Below are 21,540 nucleotides of genomic sequence, written 5' to 3'. Positions count from 1 at the left end.
CAGTGGAACAGTGCAAACAATCTAATGCCCAGCTACAGGGAATGACACAGTGTTGTCAACACTGCCTTGGGTGGGGAAACAGGCTACAGGCTAGCACATGCCACCGCAACAATGTAACACATGCAAATACTGTAATCCATCTGCAGAGAAGAGCAGGGCCTGGCTCCAGTGCTCATCACATACTCTGACTCTGGGTGGCGAGATTCAGGGTGGTTTTTGTTACTGTTCTCATTTTGTACTTCTCAGTGGTTTCCAATTTTCTGTACGGACCAAACCAAAGGATAAAAAAGGAAAAAGGTAGCACGGAAGGACACCGAACTGTACTCCAGGGGAAGCAGACAAGTGAGAATTTGCTCCCAACTTCTACGACCCCACTCACCATAGCTGAACAGGAACCCAACATTCCACTGTCGTCTAAGTAACTGGATCAAGTCTGAGATCCACGTACACATCAGCACATGGATCTCAGCTCTGCACCTGTTCTTGACCCCAGGGCTTTGAAGTTAAGGCAAAGGTACTGGAAAATGCTAATCCAGTCTCAGTGGTTACCGGTGCAGCTCACCTTACACACCTGTGCCACAGAAAGGCCATGTGAGAGCCACACTTTGGTAGATGGGCTTATTTTGTAAAAATAAAGTGTCCTAATATAAAGAGCTCCTACAAACCAATAAAGAATACCCCAATGGAAAAATATAGGCTATGAAAAAAAAAAACAGCTTACAAAACACAAATGATTCTTAAGTATATAAAAAGTTGCTCTTCCAGCTGGGCACCAGTGGCTCATACCTGCAATCCTGGCACCTTGAGAGGCCGAGGTGGGTGGATCACCTGAGGTCAGGAGTTCAAGACCACCCTGGCCAACGTTATGAAACCCTGTCTCTACTAAAAAAATTGAAAAAATTAGCCAGTCATGGTGGTGCATGCCTGTAATCCCAGCTACTCAGAAGGCTTACGCAGAAGAATCACTTGAACCTGGGAGGTGGAGGTTGCAGTGAGCCGAGATCACACCATTGCCCTCCAGCCTGGGCAACAAGAGCGAAACTCCATCTCAAAAACAAAAACAAAACAAAACAAAATGCTGACCACCAGTAGACGGACAGTCAAGAAAATTGCTGTAGCTGGACTCAGTGGCTCACGCCTGTAATCCCAGCATTTTGGGAGGCCGAGATGAGTGGATCACCTGAGGTCAGAAGTTCAAGACCAGCCTGGCGAAAAGGCAAAACCCCACCTCTACTAAAAAGACAAAAATTAACTGGGCATTGTGGTAAGCGCCTGTAATCTCAGCTGCTCGGGAGGCTGAGGCAGAAGAATCGCTTAAACCCAGGAGGTGGAGGTTGCAGTGAGCCGGGATTAGGCCACTGCATTCCAGCCTGGGTGACAGAGCAAGACTCTTGTCTCAAAACAAATAAACAAATAAATAAATTGCAGAGCATATGGCCTAGCCCAGATGAAATAAATCACAAAGTCTGCGCTTTCACAAGACACCCAGGTGGCTCTTGTGCACATGCCTGTCAGAGCTCAGCCAGGGCCTTTACTTTAGGAAAAGAATTACCAGGCCGGGTGTGGTGGCTCACTCCTATAATCCTAGCGCTTTGTGGGGCTGAGACGGGTGGGTCACCTTGAGGTCAGGAATTCGAAACCAGCCTGACCAACATGATGAAACCCCTTCTCTACTAAAAATACAAAAAATTAGCCAGGCATGGTGGCACATGCTTGTAATCCCAGCTACTTGGGAGGCTGAGGCAGGAGAATTGCTTGAACCTGGGAGGCAGAGGTCGCAGTGAGCTGAGATTGCACCATTGCACTCCAGCCTAGGCAACAAGAGTGAAACTCCGCCCCCCGAAAAAGAAAATTTAAAAAATGACCATCAGATTCTTTTAGATCATTTCATTTTCACCTTTTGGGAGTCAAAGCCCCCTTTGGGAATCTCATATGAATTATGAAAGCTCTCCACAGCAGCCAGTGTCCAAAAGGCAAGACGAACTGTTATGTGCTTAACAGAATCCCCCAACCCACAACTCCTGTGTGGAAGCCCTGACCTACCTAGGACCTCAGAATGTGACTGTATTTGGATGGGACATTTACGGAGGTGAAACAGAGGCCAATGGGGCAGTCCTGACCCCATCTGACCGGTCTCCTTTCAGGAATAGGAAATGAGGACATAGACACAAAAGGACGACTCTGTGAAGACATAGGGAGAAGACACCACGGCAAGCCACAGAGAGAGGCCTCAGAGGAACCAGCCCTGCCCTGCCAGCCCCGCCCTGCCAGCCCCTTGATCTTGGTCTTCCAGCCTCTACAACTGGGAGAAAATCGTTACTTAAGACCCCTAGTCTGTGGTATCTTGTTAGGCAGCCCAAGCAGACTAGGACAACTACCATCTTCTTTCAACACTGAGAGGGTGAAAACCTATCCATCCCTCCTTCCCACAGGTTGTCCGAGAAACCCAATGTCAAGGCCAACCTACTAGAAAGCCCCTGCCCCCTGCAGAGATCCCCGTGGAGGGCTCAGGGCAGGACACCTCAAGGCCACCTTGAGGCATTCACCCTGAATCCTGAAAATACTTCCCATCTTCTCTATTCTAGGTCCTAAATGACTTACTCGTGTTGCGGCTGTCTTAGCAAGAGGCTGCCGCTCACAGGTCTTTCAAGATAAAGACGACGCAATCCGCAGCAGTCAGATGGAAGCAGCCATTTATTTTCAGTTATGACTCAGACATGTGGGGACATGCAGTTAAAAGTCATTTTCCTACTGGGAAACCATCACTGCCTATGGGGAAGGAGCTGGAAGGCAGGTGAGATGGGAGGCTGTCGCATACTCTTTGGTTTAATTTTGTTGTGTTTTAAGTTTTTAAACCATGCGCATCTATTACTTATCTGATACACAAAAACATATTGTGAATCACATATACATAAAAACATGTAGAGTAAAACCCATATACACAAAAACACATAAAGCAGAAATGATGCAGCGTTTCAGGGCTTTCTTTTTAACCTGACTGGAAGAGAGGACAGAACAGGCACTCACTGCTTTTGATGCCACCTAGAATTTGGCTTATTTTTTTTGAAATGGAGATTTGCTCTTGTTACCCAGGCTGGAGTGCAATGGCATGATCTCAGCTCACTGCAACCTCTGCCTCCCGGGTTCAGGAGATTCTCCTGCCTCAGCCTCCCAAGTAGCTGGAACTACAGGCATATACCACCATGCCTAGCTAATTTTGCATTTTTAGTAGAAACGGGGTTTTGCCATGTGGGCCAGGCTAGTCTCAAACTCCTGACTTCAGGTGATCCGATCCACCTGCCTCGGCCTCCCAAAGTGCTGGATTACAGGTGGGAGCCACTGCGTCCAGCTGAATTTGGACTTTTACTTTTCTCTTTGAAAATCAGATGAAGCTGGGAGCGGTGGGTCAAGCCTGTAATCCCAGCACTTTGGGAGGCTGAGGCGGGTGGATCACCTGAGACCGGGAGTTCGAGACCAGCCTGGCCAATGTGGTCAAACTCCGTCTCTAGTAAAAAATACAAAAATTAGTTGGGCGTGGTGGCATGCACCTACAGTCCCAACTACTTGAGAGGCTGAGGTGGGAGAATTGCTCGAACCCAGGAGGCGGAAGCTGCAGTGAGCCGAGATCGTACCACCGCACTCCGGCCTGGGTGACAGAATGAGACCCTTCTCAAAAAAAAAAAAAAAGGAAGATGAAATAAAAATTTTAAAAGACAGGCCAGGCATAGTGGCTCACACCTGTAATCCCAGCAGTTTGGGAGGCCAAAGCCAGCGGATCACCCTGAGGTCAGGAGTTCAAGACTGGTCTGGCTAACATGGTGAAACCTCGTCACTAGTAAAAATACAAAAAATTAGCCAGGCATAGTGGTGAGGGCCTGTAATCCCAGCTACTCGGGAAGCTGAGGCAGGAGAATCGCTTGAACCTGAGAGGTCAAGGTTGCGGTGAGCGAAGATTGCCGCACCACTGCACTCCAGCCTGGGCAACAAGAGTGAAACTCCGTCTCAAAAAAATAAAAAAAGAGGAATAGGGAAGGCAGAAGAACCTTTCTGGACTTTGCTTGGTAAGAGGGCAAGGCATAGCGATCTCTCCGTTCTTGCCAGAGTTACTGGCCTCCCCATCCACAAGGATGCACTCCCCATCCACTCTTCAGACACTCAGACATATGTGCACTAAACCCACCCTCAACAGACCCCAAATCCCTACCACTCTCCAGTGCAGGCCCACAGCCTTCTTCCCGCTAATCACAAGGACAGAGGACCGCCTTGGAAGGCAGGGGCACCGGCACCAACCCTGCAGCGGGAGGGACCAGCCACAGGGCCCGGCCCTATCTTCCAAGCCCACTCACCGGAGGTCTGCTACCTAACTCTTCACCACCCAACGGGGAACAGAACAGCACCCCTGCACCCTCCCAGAGCTGCTGTGAGGATCAGATCAGCCAACACACATATGGCACTGAGCAGTGCCTGGCACCGAAATGCAGCTCCACGTCAATCACTTATCACCATGTTATGGTCACTATTGCTACAGGCATGCAAGGACAAGGTGTGCATTCGACAGCTTAATAATCCAGCGTTAGCATCTCATACCTGACACTCAGACATTGCCATGGTTTTGTACGGAAAAGAATCAGACGCTTACTGTCATCGGTTAAAGCAAAATAGCTGCCAGACTTGGAGAAGGTGGACGCCAGAATCACACCGCTCCCCTGGTCCAAGGGCGCGTCCTCCCTGAGGAAGAGAGGAAGACAGTGGAGCTTCAGCTAAGGAAATAAGAATGCATTCCTCCATGGCCAGCATGGTAATTTCTAACACGGGAGGCGGTAGAAACTGTTAAGGGGTTCATGTAGCCAAATTACAGACATACTAAAGGGACACGGGGAAGTTCAAAACAGCTCTAATTTTATCAGCGTGAAGCCTAACTAAACAGAAAATCTCGCCGGGTGCGGTGGCTCAAGCCTGTAATCCCAGCACTTTGGGAGGCCGAGATGGGCGGATCACGAGGTCAGGAGATCGAGACCATCCTGGCTAACACGGTGAAACCCCGTCTCTACTAAAAAATACAAAAATCTAGCCGGGCGAGGTGGCGGGCGCCTGTAGTCCCAGCTACTCGGGAGGCTGAGGCAGGAGAATGGCGTAAACCCAGGAGGCGGAGCTTGCAGTGAGCTGAGATCCGGCCACTGCACTCCAGCCCCGGCAACAGAGCGAGACTCCGTCTCAAAAAAAAAAAAAAAAAAACTCTCCCAGCATACATGCCAGAACCCAGAGAGCTAAGCTGGAAGAACTCTCAGACACATGGCCCTCTTCCTCACCGGCAAGGACTAACCCAAGGCTAGAGGCAGGGATAAACTCACATTAAAAATACTAGTAACAGGCCAGGTGTGGTAGCTCATACCTATAATCCCAGCACTATGGGAGGACAAGGCAGGAGGATCGCTTGAGCTCAGGAGCTCAAGCCCAGCCTGGGCAACTTGGCAAAACCACGTCTCTACAAAAAACTACAAAAATTAGGCAGCCTGGGCGCAGTGCCTCACGCCTGTAATCCCAGCACTTTGGGAGACCGAGGAGGGTGGATCACGGGGTCAGGAGATGGAGACCATCCTTGCTAACACAGTGAAACCCCATCTCTACTAAAAATACAAAAAAATTAGCCGGGTGTGGTGGCAGGTGCTTGTAGTCCCAGCTACTCCAGAGGCTGAAGCAGGAGAATGGCGTGAACCCAGGAGGCAGAGCTTGCAGTGAGCTGAGATCGGGCCACTGCACCCCAGCCTGGGCGACAGAGCAAGACTCTGTCTTTAAAAAAAAAAAAGACGTGATTACTGACAGAAACTAAAAGTATTTAGAAAAGTCCTAACACTGTGGTTTTTTGTTGTTGTTTTTTTTTTTTGAGACGGAGTCTCGCTGTGTCACCCAGGTTGGAGTGCAGTGGCGTGATCTCGGCTGACTGCAACCTCTGTCTCCCAGGTTCAAGTGATTCTCCCGCCTCAGTCTCCTCCTCAGTAGCTGGAACTACAGGTGCCTGCCACCATGCCTGGCTAATCTTTTTATTTTTAGTTGAGATGGAGTTTCACCACATTGGCCAGGCTGGCTTCAGACTTCTGACCTCAGTGATCCTCCCACCTTGGCCTCCCACAGTGCTGAGATTATAGGCATGAGTCACCGCACCTGGCACTAACATTGTACTCTTTTTGTTGTTGTTGTTGTTGTTGGAGACGGGGTCTTGCTCTATCCCCCAAGCTGGAGTGCAATGGCACGATCTTGGCTCACTGCAACCTCCACCTCCCAGGTTCAAGAGATTCTGGTGCCTCAGCCTCCCAAGTAGATGGGATTACACGTGCCTGCCACCACGTCCAGCTAATTTATTTTTAGTAGAGACAGGGTTTCGCCATGTTGGCCAGGATGGTCTGGAACTTCTGACCTCAGGTGATTCATCTGCCTTGGCCTCCCAAAGTGCTGGGATTACAGGCATAAACCACCACGCCCAGCCAACACTGTACTCTTAATGCCTAACTTGAAAGTTACTTTTACATGTCTCTGCTGAGGTGGTACTTACCTGCACCACTGTGTGACAGAAGCTAAGAATTCAGCAAGTAAGACAACACTTGCTTCTCAGACCCTCTGGTCCCATTATCAAACCATTAAATCAGGCCCTTGAAAAGCTTCCCCACATCTCACCCTTTATTTTCTTGTGACTTCTTTTCCGCAGCACTGCAGTCATAGATGAAGAGGCTGTCATCGTCACTAAAGAGAAATAACAGAATGATTTTAAAAGGAGTTACCATTAGACAGAAATAACAACTTTTAAAATTTTTTTTTCTTTTTTTTTTTTGAGACATAGAGTTTCACTCCCATTGCCTAGGCTGGAGTGCAATGGCGCGATCTCGGCTCACCACAACCTCTGCCTCCTGGGTTCAAGTGATTCTCCTGTCTCGGGTTCCCGAGTAGCTGGGATTACAGGCATGTGCCACCATGCCCGGCTAATTTCGTATTTTTAGTAGAGACAGGGTTTCGCCATGTTGGCCAGGCTGGTCTCAAACTCCTGACCTCAGGTGATCCGCCCATCTCAGCCTCCCAAAGTGCTGGGATTATAGGTAGAACTACTGCGCCCAGCCTAACAATGATTTTTATTTTTATTTTTTGAGACGGAGTTTCGCTCTTGTTGTCCAGGCTGGAGTGCAATGGTGCAATCCTGACTCACTGCAACCTCGGCCTCCCAGGTTCAAGCCATCCTCCTGTCTCAGCCTACCAAGTAGCTGGGATTACAGGCATGCACCACCACACCCAGCTAATTTTGTGTTTTTAGTAGAGACGGTTTCTCCATGTTGGTCAGTCTGGTCTCGATCTCCTGACCTCAGGTGATCTGCCTGCCTCGGCCTCCCAAAGTGCTGGGATTACAGGCCTGAGCCACCATGCTCCGCCTGCCTAACAATGATTTGTAAAGGAGCACTCTATTAAAATAAAACAAAACAAAAAAATGTTGATTTTTTTTTCTCTGTGGAAAAAATATTTGCATACTCATTAAAAGTCTTATCCTTGACAAGAAAACTGTCTAGATACAATAGCAAACAGTTAACAAACTTTCTTTGCTTAATCTCTTATTGGAATATGTCATACACTACCCGCATAGTTCTGTGGGGAAAAAAAAAAAGTTCAGTAAAACAAATGAGGGAGGCCGGGCGCGGTGGCTCAAGCCTGTAATCCCAGCACTTTGGGAGGCCGAGACGGGTGGATCACGAGGTCAGGAGATCGAGACCATCCTGGCTAACACGGTGAAACCCCGTCTCTACTAAAAATACAAAAAACTAGCCGGGCGAGGTGGCGGGCGCCTGTAGTCCCAGCTACTTGGGAGGCTGAGGCAGGAGAATGGCGTAAACCCGGGAGGCGGAGCTTGCAGTGAGCTGAGATCTGGCCACCGCACTCCAGCCCGGGCGACAGAGCAAGACTCCGTCTCAAAAAAAAAAAAAAAAAACAAATGAGGGATAAATACTCAACAGGAATTACTATGCTATTCTCTCAGGCAGCAGAAAATCTATGCGGCATGGTTATAAGAAATCACGTTCTGATACTGTTGAGTTTTCAGTGGGATTCTGTATACAAATTTCAAAGCGCCATTACCTATTTAGAAACGTATCTCACCTACCTGAAAATGTTCCCATGACCCCAAGCACGTACCAACGTAAGAATCACCCATCTTCCACACCGAACCTAAACGCTAAACTCTCTTCGGTTTATCCCATCCCATCCCCCTGGCACGTATCCTGTACATATTTATAGCCTTTAAAGTGAGTGCACCAAAAAACTTTCCATATGGAACCGTGGACTTGTCTTCCAAGTCAGAAACTCCACCAACCACTAGAATTTCCTCAAAATGCATAGACTGAAAGTAAGCAGATCATGTCTAATACATCCACAGCTCACTCTGGCAGGTATTAGACCGGGAGTCTAAAACAAAATCATCTGGGATACGTGACAAGTTTCTGAGTACAATTTTTGTGAGATCTAATTTAACATCGAATTGCCTTCTGAAACCAAACGAAGAATATACAGTACATGTGACAGACACGTCGTCCGTTTCAAGTATGAAATCACAAATAACCTGGGAAAGAAAACGAGGGGCTGAAACTGACAGCACTACTAATTGCTCCCAGAGTCCTGAGTTAAGACTATTCCATCAATAAACATTAACTAATTTAAAAATCCCCAGCGTCGTCCTAGCACTGGCGATACACTAACGAAGGAGAATAAAATTACGGAAAGCAAAACCCGAGCCGCGTGAAGGGCCACTAGGAGGTGCGCGCTGCGAGCTCTACGTGCACCCTTGGATCGAATAGATAAGTGTCGGAGCTGACCTGGAGCGCTAAGGAGCAATTAAGGCCGGGTGAGTGGACGCAGGCCGGGAAGAGGGAACCGGCAACCCCTGCAAGGAGAGGGAGCGCGCTCGGAGGTCAGTGAGCTCGCCATAAGCCCCTCCCTTCTCACCAGGGAGACCTGAGACTCGCTTCTTCCCAGTTCTCCCGAGCGTTTTCGGCCGGGCCTTGCTGACTGGTCAGCAACGCCCCACGTGCTCTGCCCCCCGGTCCCCGCCGGCGCCGCGGAGACCGGAAGTGACCCGGCGCTAACCGGGCAAGAATACCGCAGACCAGCCATCTAGGGCAAGGAGCGCGTCGGCGGCCGGGGAGGGAGCGCCGAAAACGTGCCCTCCAGGCGCAGACACGCGGCCGGGCAGAGACTGCGGCAGAGGGCTCGCAGGCTGGAGCGGGGTTCCCCGGGGTCACTCCAGAGCAGGTGCGACCAAGCGGTGCGGGAGAAGCGGGGTCGCCAGGACCCGACGCGCGCCCGCAGCCTGGGCTCCCTGTTCCAAGACCAAGGCCCCCTCACCTGCTTGCTGTGGAGGTGGCCAGGAATCGGCTGCCGCCCCGCACCACCAGCGTCTGCCCGCACAACGCCAGTCCCACAGAGCCCGCCATGTACCCGCCCGCCTCGCCACCACACACATGTGCCTGCCCAGAGCCTCTTCCTGTCCGCACTGGTGGCTGTCGCCAGGCGCAGACGCCGACAGATGACGTATCCCTCACCTACTGCGCATGCTCCAGGCGAGCCTGCCTTGAGCATGCGCGGCAGGCGCTGTGGCCGTCCTCCGGGTTGGGATTCTTGGCCTTCGGTGTTTCGGGCTCGGCGGTTCACTCACGAAGGTGAGCTGATGGCGTGCACTTGGCACGATTCCAAGTGCTTGCCTAATGTTCATCCTTTCCTCTAGACGGGGTAGGGCTGGTTCTGGAACTTTTTCCGCTGTAACTGGAGAGACCTAATAGCTACTTGATGCGTGGCTCACATGAAGTCAGCAGTTCGAGACTAGCCTGACCAATATGGTGAAACCCCGTTTCTCCTAAAAATACAAAAATTTGCTGGGCGTGGTGGCGTGCGACTGTAGCCCCAGCTACTTGGGAGGCTGAGACAGAAGAATTGCCTGAACCCGGGAGGCGGAGGTTGCAGTGAGTCGAGATTACCCCACTGCACTCCAGCCGGGGCGACAGAGTGAGACCCTCTCTCTCTCAAAAAAAAAAAAAAAGTCCAAAATGTGGTCATGGGTGTGGGTGTTTTGGGTGGCGTTAAGTCTGAGGTCGCTAAAGGTAAGCCTACTTAATCTTTGTACTTAGAAAAACTTAATCTTTGCACTTAAAATCTCCAAACTGGAGTGATATTTTCAACCCAAACTATGGTTAGTTTCCAGTGTTCATCCCAAGATCCCCAAAAGCCTCTTACAATCCCAGCATCAGGCACAAAAATCTAGGATCTCATGGTCTGTCTTAGATTGGCTTGTCCAGTGCAGCTTCTCTTGATTCAGAGACTTACAAACTAAGAAGATGAATTTTCTCTCCCATGCACCCAACATATGATGGTGAACCAGGACCAGATAACCACAATAAATACTTGCATGTGAAAATAAGAAGAGGAGGAGACAGAGCAATCACTGGTCCAGAGCAATTCTCAAATCCTATTGGAAGATGTTTTCAGGCCCTACAAGAATAAGAAGTCTTCCTTAACCAGGCCCGAGTTCTGCTTCCTGGGAGTGTCTGGCCAGGCTGTATCTCCACACAACTCTTGCCTCTGCCCTCTTGGGTGTTCCTCCTTTTCCAGCACCTTCTTGGTCATTTTGAAGAATGTGCCCTGTGAGACACTTTCTCAACCTACTTCCTGTCATTAGCAAATTGTGGACCCACAGATCTTTTTTCACTGTAAACTGTTCTGTCCACATTTTGGCAGCTGGTGGTGCTTTGTCCACTACAAGTCCCTTAAAAACTTTGTGGGCTTCTCAAGAATCTGATTCAGGTGCTCTCCATACCCCAGAAGCCACTCTCACTAGTCTTTTTTTTTTTTTTTTGAGACAGAGTCTTGCTTTCTCTCCCAGGCTGGAGTGCAGTGGTGCGATCTCGGCTCACTGCAAGCTCCGCCTCCTGGGTTCATGCCATGCTCCTGCCTCAGCCTCCATAGTAGCTGGGACTACAGGCACCCGCCACCACTCCTGGCTAATTTTTTGTATTTTTTAGTAGAGACGGGGTTTCACCGTGTTAGCCAGGATGGTCTGGATCTCCTGACCTTGTGATCTGCCTGCCTCAGCCTCCCAAAGTGCTAGGATTACAGGTGTGAGCCACCGCGCCTGGCCAACACTCCCACTAGTCTTGTTGAAACAAGCCTCGCTCTAAGATTTTTAATAAATATTTGTATATTGCTGAAAGGGTATACTAGTTAACATTTAAATCATTGAGATCACCTTGACTTCAGCATTATTCTTAAGGCCATATTTTACTAGCACCACTCTGAATTTGATCTTTGGCCCAGGTTATGACTTACTTTGAGAACTTGTTACCAACTACAGAGTCTAATAATACTTTCCCCAGCTCCAACCCAATGTGTGTTCTAAATTCTGCTAGCCAATTTGTTTGTTTGTTTGTTTTTAACCGCACTCTTTTGTATAAGTGTCTCAACATACTCAAGCAAAAGAAAAACAGGTTAATCTCAATATTATACTGAGATGATCTTTTTCAAGTCCCAGAGTTCAGTAGTTGCCTTTTTCTCTGCTCATCTTACTGAAGGGACACAATTTTACAAATCCTTCACCATGACATAGAGTCATTCACCATTTGTCCACCTCCCTTAGTTTTTCTCACCATTGTTACAGTGTTCACTACCAATTTCTCCACTGCTTTTCCAGGCTTCTAGTCCAAAGCTAATGCCACATGTTACAGTAGCACCCACTGCTAGATACAAATGTCTGTAGCATGCATATCTTCCTTGTAGTCCTAGATATAGATCAACAAGCTCATGAAAACTATGGCTTTTTTTTTTTTTTTTTTTTTTTTGAGACAGAGTTTCGCTCTTGTTGCCCAGGCTGGAGTGCAATGGCATGATCTCCGCTCACCAAAACCTCCACCTCCCGGGTTCAAGCGATTCTCCTGCATCTGCCTCCCAAGTAACTGGAATTACAGGCATACGCCACCACGCCCAGCTAATTTTATATTTTTAGTAGAGACGGGGTTTCTCCATGTTAGTCAGGCTGGTCTCGAACTCCTGACCTCAGATGATTTGCCTGCCTCGTCTCCCAAAGTGTTGGGATTACAGGCATGAGCCACTGCGCCTGGCCCAACTATGGCCATTTTTATAATTCATCGATTACATTATAAAATGTATAGAGTGAATGTGGGCTTTCTTTTTCAATTAAGAAATTTATGGATTGGCCGGGTGTGGTGGCTCACACCTGTAATCCCAACACTTTGGGAGGCCAAGGCAAGTGGATCATCTGAGGTCAGGAGTTCGAGACCAGCCTGGCCAACACGGCAAAACCCCATCTCTACTAAAAATACAAAAATTAGCTGGGCTTGGTGGCACACACCTGTAATCCCAGCTACTTGGGAGGCTGAGGCCGGAGAATCACTAGAACCTGGGAGGCAGAGGTTACAGTGAGCCAAGATCACCCATTGCACTCCAGCTTGGGCAACAAGAGTGAAACTCCATCTCAGAAAAATGAAAAAAATAAGAAGTTATGGATTGTTGTGTTGTATTTCTGGTCCTGTCCTGAGTAAAAGGTATTAGGAACCTCAGAATCCTTCCATTAGCACAATAGCAAAATGGGCAAAAAGGCCAGGCATGGTGGCTCACGCCTATAATCCCAGCACTTTGGGAGGCCAAGGTAGGAGGATCACTTGAGGTCAAGAGTTATAAACCAGCCTGGCCAACATGGTGAAACCCTGTCTTTACTAAAAATACAAACATTAGATGGACATGGTGGCGGCCCCTGTAATCCCAGCTACTGGGGAGGCTGAGGCAAGAGAATCACTTGAACCTGGGAGGCGGAGGTTGCAGACAGCCGAGATTGCCCCTGCGCCACTGCACTCTAGCCTGGGCAACAGAGTGAGACCCTGTCTGAAAAAGAAAAAAAAAAAACAAGATGGTTCATGCCCCCTCAACCATATGTACCCCACCCTTACCAACCTGGCCGGTGACCACGCCAGAGGCGGTCTTTTCTTTTTGTTTCTTCTTGAGTGTTGCAACTCCAGCAAGATGTCAACATCTGGCTGCATGTGCCTGCTGGTGGTGGTGTGGAAGTGGGGGGCTCCAGGTCCATGAAGGAGGGTGACGTGGATCTTCCAATTCCAGATCAGGATCCCCAAATGTGTTACTAACCTGTGAATTAAGCACACCTCACAAAGGCAAACATAACCTTTTCCCTGGACACAACAGAATCAGTCCCAGCTACCCGGGAGGCTGAGGCAGGAGAATGGCACGAACCCGGGAGGTGGAGCTTGCAGTGAGCCAAGATTGCGCCACTGCACTCCAGCCTGGGTGACAGAGCAAGACTCCGTCTTAAAAAAAAATTTTTTTTTAAACAAAAAAAATCTGTTGGTATTTTTTTTTTTCTTTTCCCTCTAGAGACAAAGGATTCCCTTCTCATGATTATCCTAGATCTAAGATTATCCTAAGATCTCTTTGCCTCCCAGGGTGGATGGTGGCAGGTGCCCTTGCATTTACTTGCCTCCAGATTCCTCTTTGACAAGGGCTTGAGGGCACCTCATTCTGCCAGTTTATCTTGCCACCTCAATGCGTCGCTAGCTGTGAGTCAGGAATCCCTACACAATCCATTTAAATGACTGTGGCAGGGCCTCTTCCCCTGTGGAAGCTGAAGGTGTGGGCACATCCATCTCCGATGAAATGCGAATGGGCGCTGGGCACGCGGGGGAAGGCAGAGAACTCAAGAGGCAGAGAAGGAAGCTAATAACTAATTACACCGACTCCACAATTAAGACTAACGTTGAGGGCAAATTCTTTGCTCTGAAAGTCATAAACACTTAGATGAAACAAAGCTTCCATTTCCAATCGGCCTAACTCTGGTATTAGCGTTGGCAGGGGCCGTGCAGGAGGGGCGGTGTGCAGTGGTGGCCGCGTTGCCGACAGAGGGTTAAGGAGCTGGGCGCGTGGTGCGGGCGCCGAGGTCGCGAGCTGAGGAGCTTTATAACCTCTCAAAGCACAGAACTATCAATCAAGTAGGAACTGTGCCCCTGGGGAAGTTCGCACATTTAAGGTTGCGAGGACAAGGGCAAAGAAGTGCGAAGCGCTCAGGTGGACATTCAGGCCGGCCCAGCGCAGACGCCTGGGAGGGGTAACCAGCAGCTCCTACAGGTCTCTGCCGCGCCCCCGCCACAGCGCCCAGGCGCCCGCCGGGCACTGGGCTCGGCACCTGCCAGGGACGGGCCCTTCACGCTGCTCCCTGTGATTGGTGGCCCTGATCCGGGGCGTGGCCCCAAGGGCGGCACGTAGCCCTACTGGGGATGCGCGCGCAGGTCCACGGCCTCTGCTCCGCCCCCAGCTGGCCTATGATTGGCGCACTCGGCCCAAGGGGCGGGCGTTCAGGCGCGGGTGCCCGCGCAGCTGCAGCGGCCTTGCCTAGTGCGCCAGTGTCACCGCCGTGGCTGCCCCGTGTTTGCTGCGGCAAGGACGAGCCGGGGCCCTGAAGGTAAAGGAGGAGCCTCCCTGGGCTGGCTGCGCGGCCCAGAGCCCACGTAGGGGATAGGGTGAGGGGGCGCGGTGCTGGTCAGGCCTGGGCCTGTCAGCGACCTCCAGCCGTCCTGGTTGGGCCGCTGACCCCGCTCCCTGGGCCCAGAACTGACAGCCGGGGGCCAGGCCGGGTGTGGCCGGCGAGCGTCCCGAGGTTCCCCCGAGCCCGTCCGCCGCCGCCGCTGCCCGAGGCGCAGGCCGAGGCTGGCGTGCCCCGTGCCGACGGGCGCTCCTGAGGGCTGCATGCCTGGGCGGCAGACAGGGGCGGACATTCCCAGGTGATGCTGCCGCGCTGCTGGGGTCAGCCGCAGTGCGGCCTTCCGCACGGCTTCTTTGAAGGACAGTGACTTCCCCATTTAGCCAAGAGAGGAAATGAAGGAACTTTCAGGGACCTGGTTAACCCGGTAACTGACCGACAGCCGTTGAGAAGCCAGTGACATGACCTGACCTGTGAAAAGGGGAAGAAGGGCTTTCTTTTCTGCAAATAAAAAGCTGAGGCCAAGGCCGGGCGCGGGCATTTGGGATTCTGCCAGTAATCCCAGTACTTTGGAAGGCCGAGCCAGGCGGATCGCTTGAGTTCAGGAGTTCGAGACCAGCCTGGCCAACATGTCGAAACCCCGTCTCTAAAAACTACGAAAAATTAGCCTGGCGTGGTGGTGCATTCCTGTAATCCCAGCTACTTGGGAGGCTGAGGTGGGAGAATCCCATGAACCCAGGACGCGGAGGTCGCAGTGAGCGGAGATCATACCACTGCACTCCACCCTGGGGGACAGAATAAATAAATAAATAAAATAAGGCTAAGGCCACTTCGCTATCTTACAAATTTTAAAATGGATGTTATTACAAAAGTAGTAACTATTCCCTGCAGAATATATATATATGTGGGGTGTGTGTGTATGTGTATATATATATATACACGCACACACACACACATTTTTTTTTTTTTTTTTTTTTTTGAGACGGAGCCTCACTGTCTCGCCCAGGCCCAGGTTGGAGCGCAATGGCACCATCTCAACTCCCTGCAACCTCCGCCTCCCGGGATTAAGCGACTTTCGTGCCTCAGCCTACGGAATAATTTAAAAGTACAGATAGGGAAATCCATTGACAGTCCACTATTACTCCTTCAAGCATCTAGTTCCTAACAGTTTTTATCAGCTTTTATATGTTCACAAAAGCACATGTACTCATGCTTACAATCATGAACATAAATGTTTCATGTTTATATGCACACATACAGGCACCTCTGTTCTGTATCCAGCATCTAGAACATTGTACTGTGTAGCACTTAATAAGCCTTAGTGAATATATGCTAAGTGAGTTGGCATTATGTAAGATGTAAATACTTATATTGTAGACATTTTTGAAGCAGTTATTATATCCCTATATCATTTTAATGGCCAGATAATATTTCTTCTACTCTATTTTCTAAGGATAAGAAAACATTTTACAGAAAGAAACATAGGGCCTGGTGGGTGGCTGACACCTGTAATCCCAGCACTTTGGGAGGCTAAGACAGGCGGATCATTTGAGGTCAGGCGTTGGACACCAGCCTGGCCAACATGGTGAAGCCCCATTTCTACTAAAAATACAAAAAGAGCTGGGTGCAGTGGCTCACACCTGTTATCCCAGCACTTTGAGAGGCCAAGGTGGGTGGATCACCTGAGGCCAGGAGTTCGAGACCAGCCTGATCAACATGGTGAAACCCTGTCTCTACTAAATACAAAAACTTGGCTGGGCGTGGTGGCACATATTTGTAATCCTAGCTACTTGGGTGGCTGAGGCAGGAGAATCGCTTGAACCCAGGAGGCGGAGGTTATAATGAGCAGAGACTGCACCCCACTGCATACCAGCCTGAGTGACAGAGCGAGACTCCGTCTCAAAAAACAAAACAAATACAAAAACATTAGCCAGGCACAGTGGTGCACACCTGTAATCCCAGCTACTCGGGAGGCTGAGGCACGAGAATCGCTGGAACCCAGGAGGCGGAGGTTGTAGTGAGCCAAGATTGCGCCACTGCACTCCAGCCTGGGAGACAGTGAGACCCTGTCTCCAAAAAAATAAATAAATAAAATAAGAAACATAGTATTTTGTAAGTTAATAAATAATTAAGTTTTATTAAACCAAATATTAATAGTGATTGTCCTTGAACTCAGGTGTTTTCTTCTTGCAGCCTCTTTGTATTTTACAAAATGTCCATGATATACATACATTATGAAAACTGTAATAACCATTAGAAGTATACCATGTGAATGTTTTGCACTTATATGTAGTGGTGATATATAATATTCATATGCACGGTACCTACATGCATACAATCCCAGCACTTTGGTTGGGTTTTTTTTTTTTTTTTCTGAAACAGAGTCTCACTCTGTTGTCCAGGCTGGAGTGCAGTGGCGTGATCTCAGCTCACTGCAACCTCCATCTCCTGAGTCTAAGCAATTCTCCTGCCTCAGCCTCTGGAGTACCTGGAACTACAGGAACACACCACCATGCCCGGCTAATTTTTTTTGTATTTTTAGTAGAGACGGGGGTTGGCCAGGCTGGTCTCAGAACTCCTGACCTCAAGTGATCTGCCCACCTCACCCTCCCAAAGTGCTGAGATTATAGATGTGAGCCCCAGCACCTGGCCAATCCCACCACTTCGGGAGGCCGGGGCTTCAGGATCGCTTGAGGTCAGGAGTTTGAGGAGGCCAGGAGTTTGAGACCAACCTGGGCAACATAGTCAAATCTCGTCTCTATAAAAAAATAAAAAATATTAGCCAGGCGTGGTGGTGCGTGTCCTAGCTGTGTCAGGGAATCGCCTGGACCCCGGAGTTGGAGGCTGTAGTGAGCCATGATTGTGCCACTGCACTCCAGCTTGGGCAACTGAGGGAGACCCCGACTCAAAAAAAAAAAAGTATTCGTATATAGTATTAGCTATTATAATGGCATAACTCTAAACATCCATATTCATTAATTCTTTTGTCAGGCTGTACTCCAGGAAGCCCAGGTGTTTCGAGGACTGACTTCTACGGTTTCTTTGTCTGCGGAATCAGGGAAGAGTGAAAAGGGTCAGCCACAGAATCCCAAGAAGCAGAGTCCACCAAAAAGTAAGATTTTGATGGTAGTCATAAGGGAAAGAGAATGCAAAAAGAAAATAGATTAGTCAGCCTTCCAAGCACAGCAATGAGTTTTACTAGCTACATAGTTTAAGAGAGGGGCTCTGGCTGTTACTCCCAGGCTGGAGTGCTGTGGCACGGTCATAGCTCACTACAGCCTTAAACTCCTGAGCTCAAGCAATCTTCCCACCTCAGCCTCCTGAGTAGCTGAGACTACAGGCACATACCACCACGCCTGGCGTATCCCTGGCCTGTTTTGTTGTTGTTGTTGTTGTTATTTTTTGAAACAGAGGCTTGCTCTGTCACCCAGGCTAGAGTACGGTGGCACAATCATAGCTCACTGCAGCCTCGACCTTCCAAGCTCGAGTGATCCTCCAACCTCAGCCTCTGGAGTAGCTAGGACTACAGGTGCATGCCATCATACCCTGGCTAATATTATAATATTCCATAGAGATGAAGTCTCACTATATTGCCTAGACTGGTCTTGAATTCCTGGGCTCAAGCGATCTCCCCCGTCATACTCCCATAGTATTCGGATTACGGGCATGAGCCACTGTGCCCAACCTACCTGGCATGTTTTTGACATTTCTCTAAATGTTTACTGATGAACAATTAGTTGAATTTCATTACTAACATTATCCTCTCCTTTGGTGAATTTTAGTCTGTGTCTGAAATCCTACATCATAGACTTATGAATTTGGATTAAATGGATTTTAAGGCCGGGCGCGGTGGCTCAAGCCTGTAATCCCAGCACTTTGGGAGGCCAAGACGGGCGGATCACAAGGTCAGGAGATCGAGACCATCCTGGCTAACACGGTGAAACCCCGTCTCTACTAAAAAATACAAAAACCGAGCCGGACGAGGTGGCGGGCGCCTGTAGTCCCAGCTACTCAGGAGGCTGAGGCAGGAGAATGGCGTGAACCCGGGGGGGCGGAGCTTGCAGTGAGCTGAGATCCGGCCACTGCACCCCAGCCCGGGGCACACGGAGGCCCCCGAATGTAAAAAAAAAAAAAAAAAAAAAAATGGATTTTAAAATATCATGGCAGAGCCAAAGAGTCCCCTTTTTAGATACATGCTTGTGTGTGTGAGTGGAAACGGAATGCTTCATTCTGTGGCCATCTGGGGTGTGGTTTCGGGAGGGGAATGCTGACCTGGGAGTGGGCCTTGGGCTCTCATGGAGCTCCTGCCTCTGGCCTTGACGGGCCCTGCAGGCCTCTGAGCCTCGGTTCCTTTGTGCTTAAGCAGGATGAGCATGCCAGCCTCGCTGGGTGGTTGTGAGACTGGCTGCGGTGGGATATACATAGCTACTGCGCACACTGCAGAGAGCTTTGAGGTGGCAGAGAGCTTTGAGGTGGGAGGACAGTTTTCAGAACTAAGCTCATCAATACACAGAACAGTTGTATCTCGTAACTTTTTTTTTTTTTTTTTGAGACAGAGTTTTGCTCTTTTGCCCAGGCTGGAGTGCAGTGGCGCAATCTTGGCTCACCACAACCTCTGCCACCCTGGTTCAAGCAATTCTCCTGCCTCAGCCTCCCAAGCAGCTGGGATTATAGGCATGGGCCACCACACCTGGCTAATTTTTTGTGTTTTTTAGTAGAGACAGAGTTTCTGCATGTTGGCCAGGCTGGTTTTGAACTCCCGACCTCAGGTGATCCTCCTGCCTCGACCTCCCAAAGTTGCTGGGATTACAGGCGTGAGCCACTGCACCAGGCCATGTATCTCATAATTTTTTAAAGAATTCCTGCACAGGCTGGGCATGGGAGTTCACGCCTATAATCCCAAAACTTTGGGAAGCTGAGGTGGGAGGATCAGTTGAGTTCAGGAGTTTGAGACCAGCCTGAGCAACATAGTGAGATCCCATCTCTAGAAAAAATTTTAAAAGTATCTGGGTATGGTAGCATGCACCTGTGGTCCTAGTTACTCAGGAGGCTAAGGCGAGAGGATCACGTGAGTCCAGGAGGTCAAAGTTGCAGTGAATTATGATTGCACCACTGCACTCCATCCTGGGTGACGGAGTGAGACCCTGTCTGGACAAAAATAAATACTGAGTCTGGGCGTGATGGCTCACGCCTGTAATCCCAGCACTTTTGCAGGCCAAAGCAGGCTGATCACTTGAGGACAGGAGTTCGAGAACAGCCTGGCCAATGAGGTGAAACCCCGTCTCTACTAAAAATACAAAGATTAGCTGGGCGTGGTGGCGGGCACCTGTAATCCCAGCCGCTCGGGAGGCTGAGGCAAGAGAATCGTTTGAACCCAGGAGGCGGAGGCTGCAATGAGCTGAGATTGTGCCATTGCGCTCCAGCCTGGGAGTCGCGGCGAGACTCCATCTCAAAACAAACAAAAAAATCCCTGTACAAAGAAAAATAAATAATCCTTGTGAATGGACACGTGCAGGCCCATATTTTCCCCTGAAGTGTTGGTAGTTGGTAAGTGTAAGATACAGAGGAACTATTCACCCTCCATGGCACGTTGCCAGATCAAACCTTTCTCAGCCAGAAGTGGCTTTGGAAGCTCTAATGGAAGTTTCCTACATGCAAGTGAGGGTACCCAAAGCTCTCATCCTTGGAATCAAATCTCTAGTCAGTGTCTGCCACGGGACAAGACCCTAGGGCGATGGGACATGCTGTGTCTTATTTCATCAGAGGTGTCCAGCTTTCCCCAGCATATGCGTTCTCCCTGATGAAGGCTGCCAGCATAGATGTCAGGGGCTAGATGTTCTTGGAGGTGCACCTTGGGGAACCGCCGGGCTCTGCAGCTTGCTACTTCCCTTGAATCCAGTAACCAGGCCTAATTTTGCAACAGTCAGTAATAAATTGTTGGCTGAGTAATTTGTGTGTAGCTTTTTGAAGAGTATGTCCAGAAGCCAAAGTTAATTATCCATTTGAAGTCCTTGTTTCAGTTTTAAAAGTGAGGAATATCTGGAAATAGAAATTTAATGTATCCAGTCAGGCACAGTGGCTCACGCCTGTAATCCCAGCACTTTGAGAGGCTGAGGTGGGTGGATCACCTGAGGTCAGGAGTTCGAGACCAGCCTGACCAACATTGTGAAAGCCCGTATCTACTAAAAATACACAAAAAATTTAGCCTGGCATGGTGGTGCATGACTGTAATCCCAGCTACTCGGGAGGCTGAGGCAGGAGAATCGTTTGAACCTAGGAGGTGGAGGTTGCAGTGAGCCAAGATTGCGCCATTGCATTGTAGCCTGGGCAAAAAGAGTGAAACTCTATCTCAAAAAAAAATTACCCAGGCATGGTGGCACACAACTGTAGAACCAGCTACTCGGGAGGCTGAGGTAGGAAGATAACTTGAGCCCAGGAGGCGGAGGTTTCACTGACCCGAGATTGCACCACTGCACTCCAGCCTGGGTGACTGAACTAGACTCCATCTCAAGAAAGAAACAAAAAAGAAAACGAAATTTTATGTGTCCACTTATAACAAGCACTGCCAGGCACTGTTCTGAGCACATTTTTCATCTTCCCCAGTCCTCAACAACCCAGGGAGTAGATGCTACTGTTATCCCCATGTCATAGACAAGAAAGTCGAGATGTGGTGGGACTGAGCTGCCCGAGTCATGCAGTATCCACACAGGTGTCCGCGGAGAGGCCTGGATTTGAACCCAGGCATTCTGGCAGTGCCATTCATATTTTAATCACTGTGCTGTCTTCCTTCTGAAAATTCTCAATTCTCGTGTGTTTATCTCAAAATAAAATGCTAGGCACAGTGGCTCACGCCTGTAATCCCAGTACTTAGGGAGGCCAAGGCGGGCGGACCACCTGAGGTTGGAAGTTTGAGACCAGCCTGACCAACATGGAGAAACCCTGTCTCTACTAAAAATACAAAATTAGCTGGGTGTGGTGGCGCATGCCTTTAATCCCAGCTACTCAGGAGGCTGAGG

The 21,540-nt window shown here is 49.5% G+C and overlaps 2 protein-coding genes across 5 annotated transcripts in view; one reads left to right on the top strand and one right to left on the bottom strand.

The window, feature by feature from the left end:
• Positions 1-9,552, bottom strand: part of WDR4 (WD repeat domain 4) — a 68,540-nt gene extending 58,988 nt beyond the window's left edge. For 2 of the 4 annotated variants that reach the window (XM_026447416.2, XM_026447417.2), the window contains exons 1-3: positions 9,376-9,542; positions 6,673-6,738; positions 4,588-4,728 (exon numbers count right to left, since the gene is read on the bottom strand). In XM_026447416.2, the coding sequence (XP_026303201.1) occupies positions 4,588-4,728; positions 6,673-6,738; positions 9,376-9,464 (296 nt within the window). In that variant the 5' untranslated portion in view covers positions 9,465-9,542. Of the gene's footprint in view, positions 1-4,587; positions 4,729-6,672; positions 6,739-9,375 lie in introns of all 4 variants that reach the window. The other 2 variants (XM_026447421.2, XM_026447419.2) reach the window with 2 other exon arrangements.
• A 4,769-nt stretch (positions 9,553-14,321) lies between these two features.
• NDUFV3 (NADH:ubiquinone oxidoreductase subunit V3) overlaps positions 14,322-21,540 on the top strand; it is a 14,311-nt gene continuing 7,092 nt past the window's right edge. The window contains exons 1-3 of the mRNA XM_026447467.1: positions 14,322-14,333; positions 14,441-14,506; positions 17,516-17,636. Coding sequence (XP_026303252.1) covers positions 14,322-14,333; positions 14,441-14,506; positions 17,516-17,636 — 199 coding nt within the window. The remainder of the gene's footprint in view (positions 14,334-14,440; positions 14,507-17,515; positions 17,637-21,540) is intronic.

This window comes from Piliocolobus tephrosceles, chromosome 19, assembly GCF_002776525.5.
Source record: "Piliocolobus tephrosceles isolate RC106 chromosome 19, ASM277652v3, whole genome shotgun sequence".
In the NCBI taxonomy this organism is placed as follows: domain Eukaryota; kingdom Metazoa; phylum Chordata; class Mammalia; order Primates; family Cercopithecidae; genus Piliocolobus; species Piliocolobus tephrosceles.
Note: the sequence above shows the minus strand (reverse complement) of the source record. Positions and strands in the feature narration are given on the sequence as shown.